Source organism: Carettochelys insculpta, chromosome 1 (genome assembly GCF_033958435.1).
Source record: "Carettochelys insculpta isolate YL-2023 chromosome 1, ASM3395843v1, whole genome shotgun sequence".
Classification (NCBI taxonomy): Eukaryota; Metazoa; Chordata; order Testudines; family Carettochelyidae; genus Carettochelys; species Carettochelys insculpta.
This window is the reverse complement of record NC_134137.1, coordinates 60433057-60447139: the sequence shown is the minus strand read 5'-3', so window position 1 is coordinate 60447139 and position 14083 is coordinate 60433057. Positions and strand designations below refer to the sequence as shown.

At 44.6% G+C, this 14083-nt stretch overlaps 1 protein-coding gene across 2 annotated transcripts in view; it reads right to left on the bottom strand.

The window, feature by feature from the left end:
• Positions 1–1433: 1433 nt before the first annotated feature.
• The window catches only part of ATP7B (ATPase copper transporting beta), a 40037-nt gene continuing 27387 nt past the window's right edge, over positions 1434–14083 (bottom strand). For both annotated transcript variants that reach the window (XM_074982617.1, XM_074982610.1), the window contains 5 exons: positions 12735–12877; positions 9938–10141; positions 9718–9835; positions 7131–7233; positions 1434–5219 (listed from right to left, as the gene is read on the bottom strand). In XM_074982617.1, the coding sequence (XP_074838718.1) occupies positions 4955–5219; positions 7131–7233; positions 9718–9835; positions 9938–10141; positions 12735–12877 (833 nt within the window). In that variant the 3' untranslated portion in view covers positions 1434–4954. The remainder of the gene's footprint in view (positions 5220–7130; positions 7234–9717; positions 9836–9937; positions 10142–12734; positions 12878–14083) is intronic.

Here is a 14083-nt window from a genome sequence, read left to right as displayed (position 1 = left end):
CTATGCCAAACAAGCAATTCGTAGCTGAAGGTGAACAAAGAGGATCTGAACAAAGACTATACAAGGCTTAGTGGCAAGTCAACCTCCCCCTTTAGACAGTCTCTGTTATTTGATAGAAACTGCTCACTGCATTTCTACCTCTCCAGCACTCATTAAAATGTTTGGGGGCATCAGATGCTTCAAAAATTAAAGAATTAACCCGCCAGTCCCTTGTGGAGTTTGTGTTTTTACCTGTACTGACATCTGGTGGTTATGCTAGGTAACAGAGTAGCTATCAGGCCTTTTCTTCCTCAAATCATTACCTAGAAAATGATGGACCTAAGTGGTGGTACAAGAGAGCTCAAATTTCTCTTGGCAGATTTGCTTCTCTATGCCAGGGACAATGAATCCCAGGGTATGCCCACACTTATGGGAAGACTGATGTGCTGGTGATCAATCTTCCTGGGTTTGAAATACTTCACCTAGTGGGGAACGTGCTAAATCAAACTGTCGTGGCACCACTGTCAGCCACTGTACTCCTGGGAGTTGCAAGGAGTAAGGGAAGTTGACCTGAGAGAGTTTCTTCTGTCGACCTCCTGTTGTGTGGATGATGGCAAAAATCAATTTTAGATGTCTATTCCAGCTATGCAATTTTTGTAGCTGGATTTGTGTGTCTAAAACTGGTTTTTCCTCCTATTGTAGACCAGACCCCAGTTACGAAAAGGCTTATATCTGATCTTTCATCTCTTTTTTCCTGTTTGTGCATCAACCAAGGAAGACTTCTCCAGTTATCGTCATAGATATTATATGTAATCTCCAGTGAAGAAACTAAATGCCAGGCTGGCATGGTTGCCTGCACTGAGACTCTGTGTATCATCATTATCTACTTCCCCAGCAGCACTAGTTTATCCAAGCAGGACACAAAGACAGAAATTTGTGTGTCCCCTGCTGTATTTGTTCTTGACTGATCCACAAATAAAGGCGGGATATTTGCCCCTCGCCACTTCTTGTTTTCATTGCCCCCTCATATGATTTCCCAATAAGAAATAAGTCTCTTGCTCTTAGAAGAGGAAATTAAATCTGGCGTTTCAGTATTAGCTGAGGTAACATTCTTCTATTCCCTTGTATAATTTTACCACCTACTCATTGTTTTCTTCACACAAATGTGTCAAAGGAAGTATATTCCTGGTAAGAATACTCAGTCATAAAGAAGGTGAAAGCTAGTTTGGGTACAATTCAAATCCAGTTTCTGCCTAAATTGACTAAAAGGTGGGAACAGGAATATCAAAATTATCCAAACTACTCTTCAAATCCTTCTCATTGTGACAAAAATGTTTCAGACAAATATGAAGCCATCATACATAGGGAAATAGTTGTGTAAAATCTCACAACAAACTGTGTTTTAATTCATTTATTTTATTTTTTATACTATAACAAAAATGCCCCTTCCAGGTTCTTGGGGCCCTTAAAACATGCAAATTTTTAAAATTAAAAACAATACATAAAATAACTACTAGCTCCGATACAGTGCTTTCCACCAGTAGAGCTCAGTGCTATACAAAGGAGATGAGCACCATAATCTCATTTTCCAGATGGAAAAACTGAGGCATAGAATGAAGGGACTTGTCCAAGGTCATCCAGTAGGCCAGGGAACAAGCCATGAGTAGAAACCAAGTTGCCTGAGTCCCACTCTAGTGCTCTATCCGGTAGGCCATGTTGCCTTCCAGGTTTGCCTTAGTACTTCCAATACAAGATTCCCCAAAGGCAGGAAAAATCTAAGAAAGAACTTGACAACTCATTGAATGGTTGGGCCCTAGTCACTTTTCCTCTCATGTATTACTTTGCATTTTTCCTCAAGATAAATCTTGGTCCCACTCACGTAATAATGGTGGTACAGAGGTAGTATCTAAGAGAGCCTTTCATAGACCAGGATCCCCTTGTGCTAGATGCAGTACAAAAATGATGACTCTCTTTGCTCAAAAAGCTCACAATTCAAGTAACTTCCAAAATTCCAAGGACAATCTTGCATCTAGTCCCAGGCACTGGCATCTAGCCCCACTGAATTTAAACAGGGGCTCATAACAACATAAGTTCCACTCACACAGAACAAGAATCAGACCCAGGGCTTCAATTTTTCCTGCCTGTTTCTAATTATTCTAGGCTCCATCATATTGTTTCTCAGTACTCAGTGAGCTTTGAAATAGCTCTGTTTAGGACATGATGCAAATGTAATTAGAATGTTTCTCTCTTCTTCTAGCTCATTAATAAAGAAACTTAATACAACCTAAAATTACTCCTCGTTCCATCCCATCGGTGCATTTGCTCAATTTGGGATTGTCACCAGTTTCCAGTCCTCTAACCAGTTTCCAGTGCATGTTATATAGTAACTGTCTACAGCAGAATAGTCTACAGCAGTATCATTTTCAAGTAAACTTTTATGACGGAGTAACAGATGCATTAAGACTAAATATATTAAACCCATCTTGAGCCAAAGGAGTTTTGTAATGGATCAAGCTAAATATTTAAACTAGTGCATTTGCAATTTGATTTAAAAGAGAGGAAAAAAGCAGAGCAATTCTGTCTGGCATTAGGAGCAAAGTTAGGCCAAAGGTGAGTGCTTTTGAAAGCTACATCCTATTATGCTCGGCCACTCATGGCACATCAGAGCAGCAGATTCTGCAGCCCAATAGCTTCTGTTTAATCTCAAATTTTGTCTCATTTATGAACTATCAAAACATTTTTACAGTTTTGAAATGGAATGTTAAAACATACCAGTGCAATTACAACCTAGCAAATTTGTTTAGTCACCAGAGATGAATGGGTCTTCTAGCAAAACATACGTACAAGGGCATAATTACATGCAAAGAGTAGATTATGATGATTGGAACCAATTTCCAACATTACGGACACAACACTTTTCCACAGAGTCAACAGTAATGTGGACATTAATTTTAGTGAGAGCATGATTTGGCCCTTTGTACGTAAATCAACAGACTTTAAACCACATCAAATAAAACCAAACCAAACCAGTGCTTTCACCACTGCCCTGGGAGCTTCTGCCAAGGCAAAATCCTTCCCTCTGTCCCCGACTTCATGTATTCTTTTCTACAACAGGGCCAGGATTTCATCCACTCAGCCCAATAAGCACCTGCCACCAAATGCCCTGACTAAGGGAAAATATTGGAGGGTGAACTTGGAGACAAAGCTACTGCGAGTAATATCACACCTTAGCAGCATCAGACAAGGCTTTTCTCTTCCACCTTGATTTGCCATTGCATTAGTCCAAGCTGGAAGAGAAAGCACTAAAAATATTGTAAAGCCCCATTTACATAATTTCAATGGCTTCCCAGGCTGTAAACCAGGATAGAATTAAATGACAGACTGCTAAGATGATACATACCAGCATAAATGAGAGCCTGGTGGCCAGGCTCTCTCATTTCCATTTTTAACCAGTTTACACTTTTTAAAAAAAAAACAACAAACCAAGTCTGTTATCTGCTGCTATTAAAAAACCAGTACAATAATCTCAAGCCCTTTTCCTCACCCTCTTTAGCCAGCCCAGAATCTCAAGAATACTTGGCCATGTTTTGCTCTCCCAAAAACCAGTACAATAATTACAATTTTTATCCCTTGACTCCAGTGTAAGATAAAACTCAGAGATGAAGTTAAAGTCACGTTTGGTGTGACGTGCTCTGTAATAATGTGGTAATTTGTACCGGGCTAGGGTCAGTATTCAGGCATGACTCAGTTCTAAAAGATGATCTCAAGAGGGATTTTGAGTGGGGTTATAAGATAGACTTTAACCTGATACTTCTTTCTCAGCTGCCATTTGCACAGAAAAGCCTCCCAGACCTTGCCTCTCTGTTGACTCTTGGCTTTTGACGTGTTCTCACAATTTCCCTAGAGTCCTTGAAGACCACTGTCAACTCATAAACCAGCACAACAACTAAGCATGTCACCTCTAACATTCTGCTCCCACCAGGACCAAGAACAAGCACTCCAGGTTGGAAAGCATCTCCTCAACATGACAGCACAAAGGTACCAATAACTGAGCATGATTTACAGTGGCACATTTATGCCACTCGGCAATACAGGAACAGCTGAATACAGCAGTTATCAGGATTCTGCAAAATGATGAGCTATCCTGAACTGATCACTGAGAGGAGCTCCGACTTCGTGGATTTCAACAAGAACTGCAGGTTCCCAGTGCCTTGTAGGATGTCAGCCCATATGGGGAAAATCGGAAGACATAACAAATGTCTAAGGATGGAACTCTGAAGGGAAAAAAGGACACTGGAGAGCACAGAGAAAACTGAAAAACCTAAGAGGAATAGTTCGAAGCAGCAAGAAAGTTTGGCAAATGGAAACATATTCATAAAACACAATTAGCGATGCCATAAGATAAATGATAATCTTTGAAACAGAATTTTACAAGTTTATGTACAGCAATATACCCAATTAATATATCTTTTCTTGAATCAAACACAAGTGTGTTGTCAGAGTCATAACTATAGAATGTCCCCATGTTGAGATGACAAGATTAGATTCTATGTAAAAATAGGATTCCCCAAATATAGAACTATTTGATGTCAAGTGTATCAGTTTTCACTTTGAGCTAGAAAATGAACTTGGCGGATTTAATTTAAAAATATTTTCATCAAAGCTCTAAAAGGGAAGTACAAGAGGGTCAGTAAGACTGGACAGGCTGTGATTTTGATTCTCAGTTTGATCCACAGTGTAGAATTTGTGGACTCTAACTTCACACGGTGGCTGGTGAGCCATGCAAGAAGACTTCATCATGAGGCCTCAGACTTTTTCGATTACTGCAAACGATGTGTGACCTGACAAATCAGAATTCAGTTGCTTTGCAAACACGTTCTTAAGGTCTCCATTTATACTTATGGGAGTCTCTTGATCATCATTGCCAGTGGCCAAGAATCACATTGACTTCATGTTCAGCTATGGTATGCAGCCTTTAAATGTATTGTTCTTCATCTCTGTCATTGGCAAGCAGTGACCACTTGCCAGCTTCTTCCTCTGTAAAACGGCCACGTCTGGGCAGCTTGTCTGAAGTCAGAGAAGAAAGAGACACTTGACTAATCTGATCCCAGGCAGTTGGCCTGGGGGAATCCCGTCTCCTGTCGTCCATCCCAATATGAACGCTGATTTGGGAAGGAGTCAGTGGCTTCATGCGGCCTTGGGCTTGTGCTTCATACCTTTCTGCTCCCGGCTTCTTGTAGCTAGAAAGGTGGAACAAAAAAGTTTAGGACTACCCAGCAGCCTTCAGAGCCTACGCAGAAAACTGATGAGAGTGTCAGAAAGTGTCGGACATTTGTTATGAAACGCTATGATTTTGTCATGGAGGTCGTGGAATCTGTGGCTTTTAATGGCTGGGGCCTGAAGGGTGGGAGATGTGGTGATGACCCACTGTGGGCAGAGGGGGAACCTGCAGCTCCAAACCACAGGAACTCTTTACCCCCATGGGCAGTAGAGGGTCCTCAAGTTGCAAGATGGGCAGGTGTCAGCAGGCAACTCCCTCTTCTGTCAGGGATATTTTTAGTAAAAGTCACACTCACCTCACAGAGCTAGGAGGGACGTTGGGAGGTCATTGAGTCCAGTCCAGTCCAGTCCCCTCCCCTCTTGTCAAGGCCAAGCACTAATCTGTTGGTTTTTTTTAATCCATTTGTTCCAGATCCCTAAATGACCCCCTCAAGGACTGAGCTCACAACCCTGGGTATAGCAGACCAATGTTCAAATCACTGAGATCCCTCCCCTCCACAGATCACAGGCTTGTCTGAATTCTTTTTTATTGCCTGTGACTTTTACTAAAAATACCCATGACAAAATCTTACCCTTAATCATTGTCATCTACTTTCACCGCAGAAGTGGCACTAATGACACAGTACTGGTCATGTGGTACATGGTTTTCTTGGTGGATCTAATAGCACACTTATGCTCTGGGACAAGAAGAGCCCAAGAGGGGCAAGCATTTTAGGCCCTGTCCCCAGATGCTTTGAAAAAATTAAGCTCCCAGCCTTTCCGGCTCCTTAGATAATTATCCTGCACAGTATAAGGCACTAGTGTCTCCTTGAGCTCAGAACCAAATATGTTTTGGAAAATTCCCCAGCACTTCACCACACTGATTTCTAGTATTAGTATATAAAGGTGTAGTAGCAAATAAGATAGAAAACAAAGGGAAGTCCTCAGTGAAATACCCCATCGGCAGACACATGAGCACATACATAACTTTACTCAGCTGAATACCCCTCAGGCTGACTACACATGAGTCAAGTTGGACCTGGGCTAAAGAATCTGCAGGATTGAGCTCCTTTCAGAAGTGATTTCCCATATTAGATCCCTTTAAAAAATATAGTCAGAACCCACCTAAGGTAGAAATACGCTTTGACCATTGTTGGCCTTTGTTGAAGACTTGTGTCAGTCTGAGACACCTGAAAGGAGCCTGGGCTTTGGAAAATGGGTACTCAGCACTTTCTGAAACCACACAAGTGTCTTAAGAAAGATGGGTGTCTTAAGGAAAAAACAGAGGGACCCAAAAATCACTAGGCGTCTTTAAAAAATACTGGCCCCTAGTTGCAGTTCAAAAATAGAACCATTTCCACGAACGTACAGGAGGACATGTCATCAAGCACCAACTAGATGAGAATAAACACTCTTTTTTGTTGTTTCCTCTTCCCCCTTTCCTCGAGCTCACTTTAATTGATTACAGAAACACAAATAGTAGGATAAACCCACTGGTAACTCATTTTAGAAAGCACCAGTTAATGCTGAATTTTAGAGAAACAGCTGTTGGAATGGTTTGCCATCATGAGCTCAACTGGGATTCACCACTCTGCCCATCACAGGTCATCAACTCAGTTGTTATTTAAATGGCTCTCAAATACAGCCGCACCAGTACTGTGTCTTGTCAAAAAGTTTCAGTCTCTAACCTAAAGAAAAATAATTGGAGTGGGGATATATCAACAGTGTCGTTATAATGATCTCACTTTTGCGGGGTGGGAGGCACTAAGGATTACATGAAATAACCCTCCACTAAAGACAATTTTAAGCTTATGGCAGCCCACAGACCTGGCTCTCATTTGAGATACAAAACCAACAGTCCAGGGTTACTGACTGCTCTATGTAAAACTCACCACTTTAGTTGCAGGGAAGATAGTACCACAGACACGGAAGAAGCTGCCATTGCTGCTGACCCCATCCATGGCTGCAGCACAATTCCAATAGGCATGAACACACCTAACAAAGGAGAACATGTTAAAAAAAATCACAAAAGTCACTAAGAAATTTAGACTCTTAAAATATAGACTATTCCAGCCCTTTAATTTTAAAATGGGAAAGTCGAACCATTAAACGGAGAGACAGCCCCACAGCACGGCTTGTGGGGACCTCGATAAATAAGGATCTCTCAAATAAGTTTACATGGGGCTTTTTCAGACAGAGGCTCTCAGTCCTGAATTTGGATCCAGATGGGTCAACCCTCTTGTATCCAAGACAAACACTTTGTTCACATCCAAGGGTCTGTCCCCGCATGGACTCAACTGCGAGATGGTGGTCAAAGGTAAGACATGCTATTTGCCCCTCTGCAACTATCGAAATAAAACAAAGCGAACCAACCAGCGAAAGGCCTGGACCACAGTTCAGGTGAGAGGATGACTGACAATCAACGAGAGGACTTGAAGAGGTAAGTTTTACGAAGGGATTTGGAGAAGGAAAAGGTGCTTGATGGAGAACAACAGGAAGAGTATTCCAAGTATCATGACAGAAAGTAGGTAACTGGGTTGAGGGGGAAGCACAGAGGAAGTAATAAGCTGAGAGAACTATAAAAGAGTGGAAAGAGTAAGGAAGCAAGATCACGCAGGGCTTTGCAAGTAAGAAACAGGAGTCAGATATGGGAAAAACAGATCTGGTGGAGGGCCTCAAGGAGGGGACAAGCACAGGGTTAGGAGAGAATGTTTACCTCAGCAAGAGCCCTCTGGATAGACCTTTGTGAGGCAGAGCAGCTAGAAAGTAGAAAGTTACAGTAATCAAGGCAAGATGATGACAACAAGTGTATGACGAAGAGGTTGTCAGAGGAGAAAGGTGTGAATGGGGAATTTCTGGAGATCAGAAAATGAAAGAAGTGACTTTTTCAATGGTCTAATTAGCCGTGTTTCTCACTGTACACAATACTTAAAAGTAAAAACTTCGGGCCCAGACCTGAATCACTAGCCTCCAGATCAGTAAGAAAGGCAGCCAGTTAGAAGTGGCTGGGTTGGAGGCAGAAAAGAATAAAAATCCAAAACAAACACAAATGACTTTCTTCGACTGCCGCCCTGTCCTATTGTCCTTCGAGTCACTTGAGTCACACTGGACGGGGTCTGACACAGGGCTTAGTTTGTTGTGTTTGTACAATATGTGAAAACGGGTTCAAAGATTGGCTCACACTGAGGACAGTAAACCCTTGATTTAATGGACCCTGTCCACCAGGCCCCCCCACCGAAATAAATGCTGGCGACTCACCAGAGCTGCCAGAGCTGGATCCACAGGACATGGGCCAGAAATAAGGGGGTGGGTGGCTGTGGTGGGGTGTGGGAGGTCTCCTCCCCCAGCCCTGTGTGTGAGGAGCACATTGGCGCCCAGCCGCTGCTGCCTGCAATGATGCTGAGCAGAAGCCGCGGAGTTGGAGGCTCAGACAGGCAGCTCAGAGCCAGGGGGCTGGAAAAGCCACTGCGCTGGGAGCCACAGGAGATGGCAGGAGCGAGGCCGCCACGCAGCACCTCTCCTGTGTAACTGGGAGAGGGAGGTGTGAAGCAAAGAATGGGGCAGGAGAGGGGAAGAAAACAGGAGGGGCAGAGGACAAGAGAGCCATGGGCTGGGAAGATCAGTGCATCATCATACAGTATAACCATTCGGATAGAACGGATTTTTGGCATTAACAGACACCCCTTCCCCCCACATTAGTCCATTAAATCGAGGGATTCCTGTATTAGGGTTGTTTTATGCATGTGTAAAAACAGCCTGCAATGCCATAGCAGAGCATCGGATTTTCTTACTTTCCAAGAGGTTTAATCTGCAACGCATCCCTGGGAGGCAGACTGTAGCTATCTCCCTGGGGGGTGAGGGGAGGGAGAAGGAAGGAGGGGTTGTCTGATTTGCCCAAGGCTGCACAACCAATGGGATTCAGTGTTACCGTAGCTATGTTTTGCCCCAAGATATGACCCAGGCAAGTGAACTAATAACTTTGATTGGACCAGCTTCAGTTGGTGGCAGGGACAGGCTTTTGAGCTGCACAAAGCTCTTCGGATCTGGGGAAGGTCACCAGAGTGTCTAAGCTAAATACAAGCTGTGACAGATTGTTAACTATGAGGGTTTCACACAAGCTGTAGGAGGCCACTCTAAAAACCGATTAAAAGCCAAGGACTTAACAGAGACACTTGTTTTATGGCTCTCTACAAACATTTGTAATGCATCTTGCTGCCAGCTAACCCTTCATTTAAGGGGTCTTACTTGTGCGAACCTTTATGCTTAATGACGTGTTCCATTTTGTATTTCACTGTGACACTCTGTGTACCTTCACCACACCTGAATGAGAGCTCTGTGAAGCTCAAGAGCTCGTCCCCTTCCACCAACACAAGTTGATCCAGTTAAAGATTTCCCCTTGCCTGTCTTGACAAACTGGAGTCGGACTTGCCAGGAGGACTTGGAAGCTCATGGGCACACCGAGCGCTACCAGGCACCTACCTGCTGCAATAGGTATTCCAAGCAGATTATAAATTAAGGCAAGGACCAGATTTATTCGTATTCTTCTTACTGTCCTCTTCGATAGGTGGATACTAGCCACCACATCCAGTAAGTCATTCTGCAAGACAAAAGCACAGTGAGACAGTCCTTCCCGGCCCCGCTCCGGCACAATTCTCGGGGCTGACACAAGGAAAAAGATCCACTGAACAACTGAGCTCACTCGAATCAGAACGACATCTGCAGCTTCAATGGCAACATCTGTGCCTGTTCCAATAGCAATGCCAATGTCTGCCCCTGCCAATGCCGGGGAATCGTTAACTCCATCTCCAACCATAGCAACCTTCTTCCCTTCGTTCTGGAGCTCCTGAACCTTTGCCACCTTGTGAGAGGGAAGAACCTCAGCAAAGACCTTTTTGATGCCAACCTACAAGCAGATAAAGGGGAAAAAAAATGTTGAGTAAGAAGTACAGATGAAGGTTATGACCCGTTTTATCCATGGAAAAGGAAGCTTTGATTGTTCTGGATCAAACTTGTGAGGAACCACAAAGTCATCGACAGCTGACCTCCATTAAGGGCAGCATCATAACTTTTTAACAATGGGACTGAATGCAGTCACTTCCACAGGAGCTGCTGCAGAAACTACAAGTTCCAGCGAGCAATGCTGCTCCTGGATTCAGATGTCACATAGTACACTTGTACTTACAGTAGGGCTTCCTTGGCAGTGCTCTAAGGGTTAACTCAGTCATTTTCTAAGGAGATAAGTACAGATGCACTTTGGCATCTGCCTTCCCTCCATTATTAGGCCTTATTTATGTTCCTGTAGCCCCAGTCAGGGGCCAGGACCTCATTACGCTAGGTGCTGTGCAAACACAGAACAGAAAATCAATCCCTGCTACAATGAGCTAGCGCTATAAGTATAAGCCAAAAGACAACAGAGCACTAAAGATAGATGGGGCAGTGTGAGCCTTTCACTCCACAGGTAACGTAGGAATCATATATAACAAGCTTCTATATTAGTAAATATACCAAAACCTTCATTATACAAAGGTCTCAGGAAAACAACACCCAATATACAGGAAGGATTGCAAGTGTCATGCGTGAGCAAAATTAACTGACATTACCGTAACTGACAAGGTGATTATGTACCACATGATCGTCCAGTTTTGCTTTGACTTAAATGAATAGTTGAAGGTAAAAGGAGGAGCAATACTATGAAAAAAGCAGAGTTAGAAAAAGTACCCTTAAAAGTTACTTGAATAAAAGTGCAGATGCTTGTGGGGCAGGACGGGGAGAATGTACTTATTGCTTAAGTACAAGTTACTGGTGTCCCTCTGGAAAACTATTTGAGAAAAAGTACACACACATCCCATCTAGACTGTACTCAAGTATCCAGAAGAGATTGTACTCAAATACCTAAAAGTGAAAGCAGCTGTACTTTTACTCAAGTAACTTTTGGGGGTACTTTTCCCACCTCTGGAAAAAGGAGAGCAAAACACAAGGGAAAGACGGGAGCAGCAGAGGGAGAGAAAATACAGAGGCAGAAGGATAGAAAAGTGGTTAAGAACAGCCATGATGGAGCTATGCCTTAATAGGGCTACGTCTACACGTGCCCCAAACTTCGAAATGGCCATGCAAATGGCCATTTCGAAGTTTACTAATGAAGCGCTGACATGCATATTCAGCGCTTCATTAGCATGCGGGCGGCAGCGGCGCTTCGAAATTGACGAGCCTTGCCGCCGCGCGGCACGTCCAGACGGGGCTCCTTTTTGAAAGCACGCCACCTACTTCGAAGTCCCCTTATTCCCATGAGCTCACGGGAATAAGGGGACTTCGAAGTAGGTGGCGTGCTTTCGAAAAGGAGCCCCGTCTGGACGCGCCGCGCGGCGGCAAGGCTCGTCAATTTCGAAGCGCCGCTGCCGCCCGCATGCTAATAAAGCGCTGAATATGCATGTCAGCGCTTCATTAGTAAACTTCGAAATGGCCATTTGCATGGCCATTTCGAAGTTTGGGGCACGTGTAGACACAGCCTAGGTGATACAAATGCGCTATGATCAGGTACATCTTATATAAGCTTGTCTGTCTTCAAAAATAACTGCTAATATAACAATTCTGCTTAAGGGGATGATCCTGTTACTGCTGAAGTCAACAGCAAAACACCCATTAGCTTTTCAGGAAGCAGAATAGGGCCCTGAAGGCATTTTCCTACGTCAACAGGGGTATATTTATACTTACTGCAGGTCTGATGCACCGAAATCGATCTGCTGGAGTTCGATTTTGCCGCGTCAGTGAAGCCGCAGCAAAAACAATCTCTCTGGGCTCAGCTGTCGACTGAGTAGAGTAAGGGAGCTTAGAGCGAGCCTGAAGAGCCCTGATCTACAGCAGGGGAAAAAGGTGATCCCTATATGTCGATTCTAGCCATGCTAATGGCGTAAGTAGAATTGCGTATCTGAGATCGACTTTGTTCCCTAGTGTAGACCAGGCCTATGAGAAATGCTGGCTTCAAGTGAACAGAAGAAAGAACCTAACCATTAGGGAGAAACCATTGTCAAAAGACAATAGCCGCGCTAGTGTTTTTTCTCTGTCACAACAAGACTTCCTGGTATGACCAGTTTACTGCTCACTTTCAGCTTATTTAGCAGCTTCCTTCTTGGCTTCATTAAAATGGTGTCATGTAGCAGCGCCTGTAGCACATAAACTCACAAGAAAACACTGCCAAGGGTTACAGCAACTACGGCACAGGCTGAGCACCCAGTGGGCAGTTCTAACTGCTCATGTGCTCTTCAGTGGTTGCTGGGGAAAGCTCTGAGACCCCCTGGTCTGCTAGCTCGCCCTGTAACTCAACTGCAGGAGCCTACCTAATTGTTAAACTCACAGGGGGAGACTGTCTTAGTTCTTCCTCTGCATAAGGCACTTGGCATACCTATGCAAAGGCTGAAATCCAGAACAATAAAATTCACGGCACCAAGCCAAGGTTTTAGAATGGACAATAGAGTTGTTTGAATACCAAACCAGAGTACCTGAGTAGCAATCGCTTTGGCAGTTTTTCTGTTGTCCCCGGTTATTAGCACCACATCTATTCCCATGTTTTGCAGGGTGTGCACAGCGAGCGCTGCCTCCTGTTTGACGGTATCCGCAATGGCGATCATTCCACACAACACACCTTCGAAAGGAAACCCAGCCCGTGAGTTAAAAAGCTGCGAACAGGCACAGAAGGCAAAGTGGGGCCCAGGGTGTGCCCACACTGCCATCGGCAACTGTGACTACAGCAGCCGAAGATGTGCCAAGCTACCTGGAATCCAGATAAGTGCCTTAACACCAGTAGTGAGGCAGCAGCGGCCTGGACAAGCTCCACATGCCCAGGACCTAAGAGAGATACTCTATTGGCCCTACTCATGCCGCTGCCATGGTAACCCAAGCTAGAGCTCCGCGGTGGCCAATACGCTTTCTGTTCACCGCATGTGGCGAAATGGACACCACGGTGTGGCGCAGCTGCTCAGGACAGCCACACATGTGGAGCGTGCACCGCCTGCTCCAAGCATACACACCACTACTTGGTGGGAGAAGCACACGGTGGCACCAGCAGCGGCAGCTCCTCCTGTGGCACAAACCCAGGGGCGACCCCAGGCGTGGCAGTGGCTCCAGCTGCGGGGCAGCTCCAGCAGCGGCAGCTCTGGTGAGTCACCGGCAGTTTGTGCGGGGGAGGGGTTGCCCAGCTCAGGGGGTGAGCTCTGGTGATGGTCACATTTCTTTTGGACACCACTGGTCTAGCTACATCACAGACTTGCTCAGGCATGCTGCAAAGAGTGATATTCCCGCACCCTGCTCCTGGCGGCAAGTAAATAAATGTAATACTTCAGCATTAATAATTTTTTGATTGAATTTAGTGTTCAGGAGTGTAGTAACAACCACTGTCTGAAGACCTCTGCAGAGCAACCTTACACACAGACACAGATCTGACTACGTGCTTCTGTTGGGGGCTAACATTTAACATTCTTATCATCCCAGTCCTGACTGGCTTTTAGGCAAGCAGTGCTAAAATGGACCACACAAGGAGATGGTTTTCTGATGGCAAATAGGGACTTGGGTCAGAAACCGCTCTGGTGGGGTCTTCAAGTCAGGATCTGAACGCATGTCTCCGGGGCGAAGGAGCTACCTGTCCTTGTGCCACCTAACTCCTTCGTGGACTCTCGGAATATTTCTTCGTTTTGCAAATTACACATGTCCTCTCACAGAGGCAGCCTCACTGAGAGTTGCATGCCTGCTGCCTGCCATGCCAGTCTGAAAGATTTCATGTTGACACGTACTGCAAATTGTATTTCAATAATTAAGAGCTTCTCTGAAATGAGTCACAGCCCCCAACTCTTTC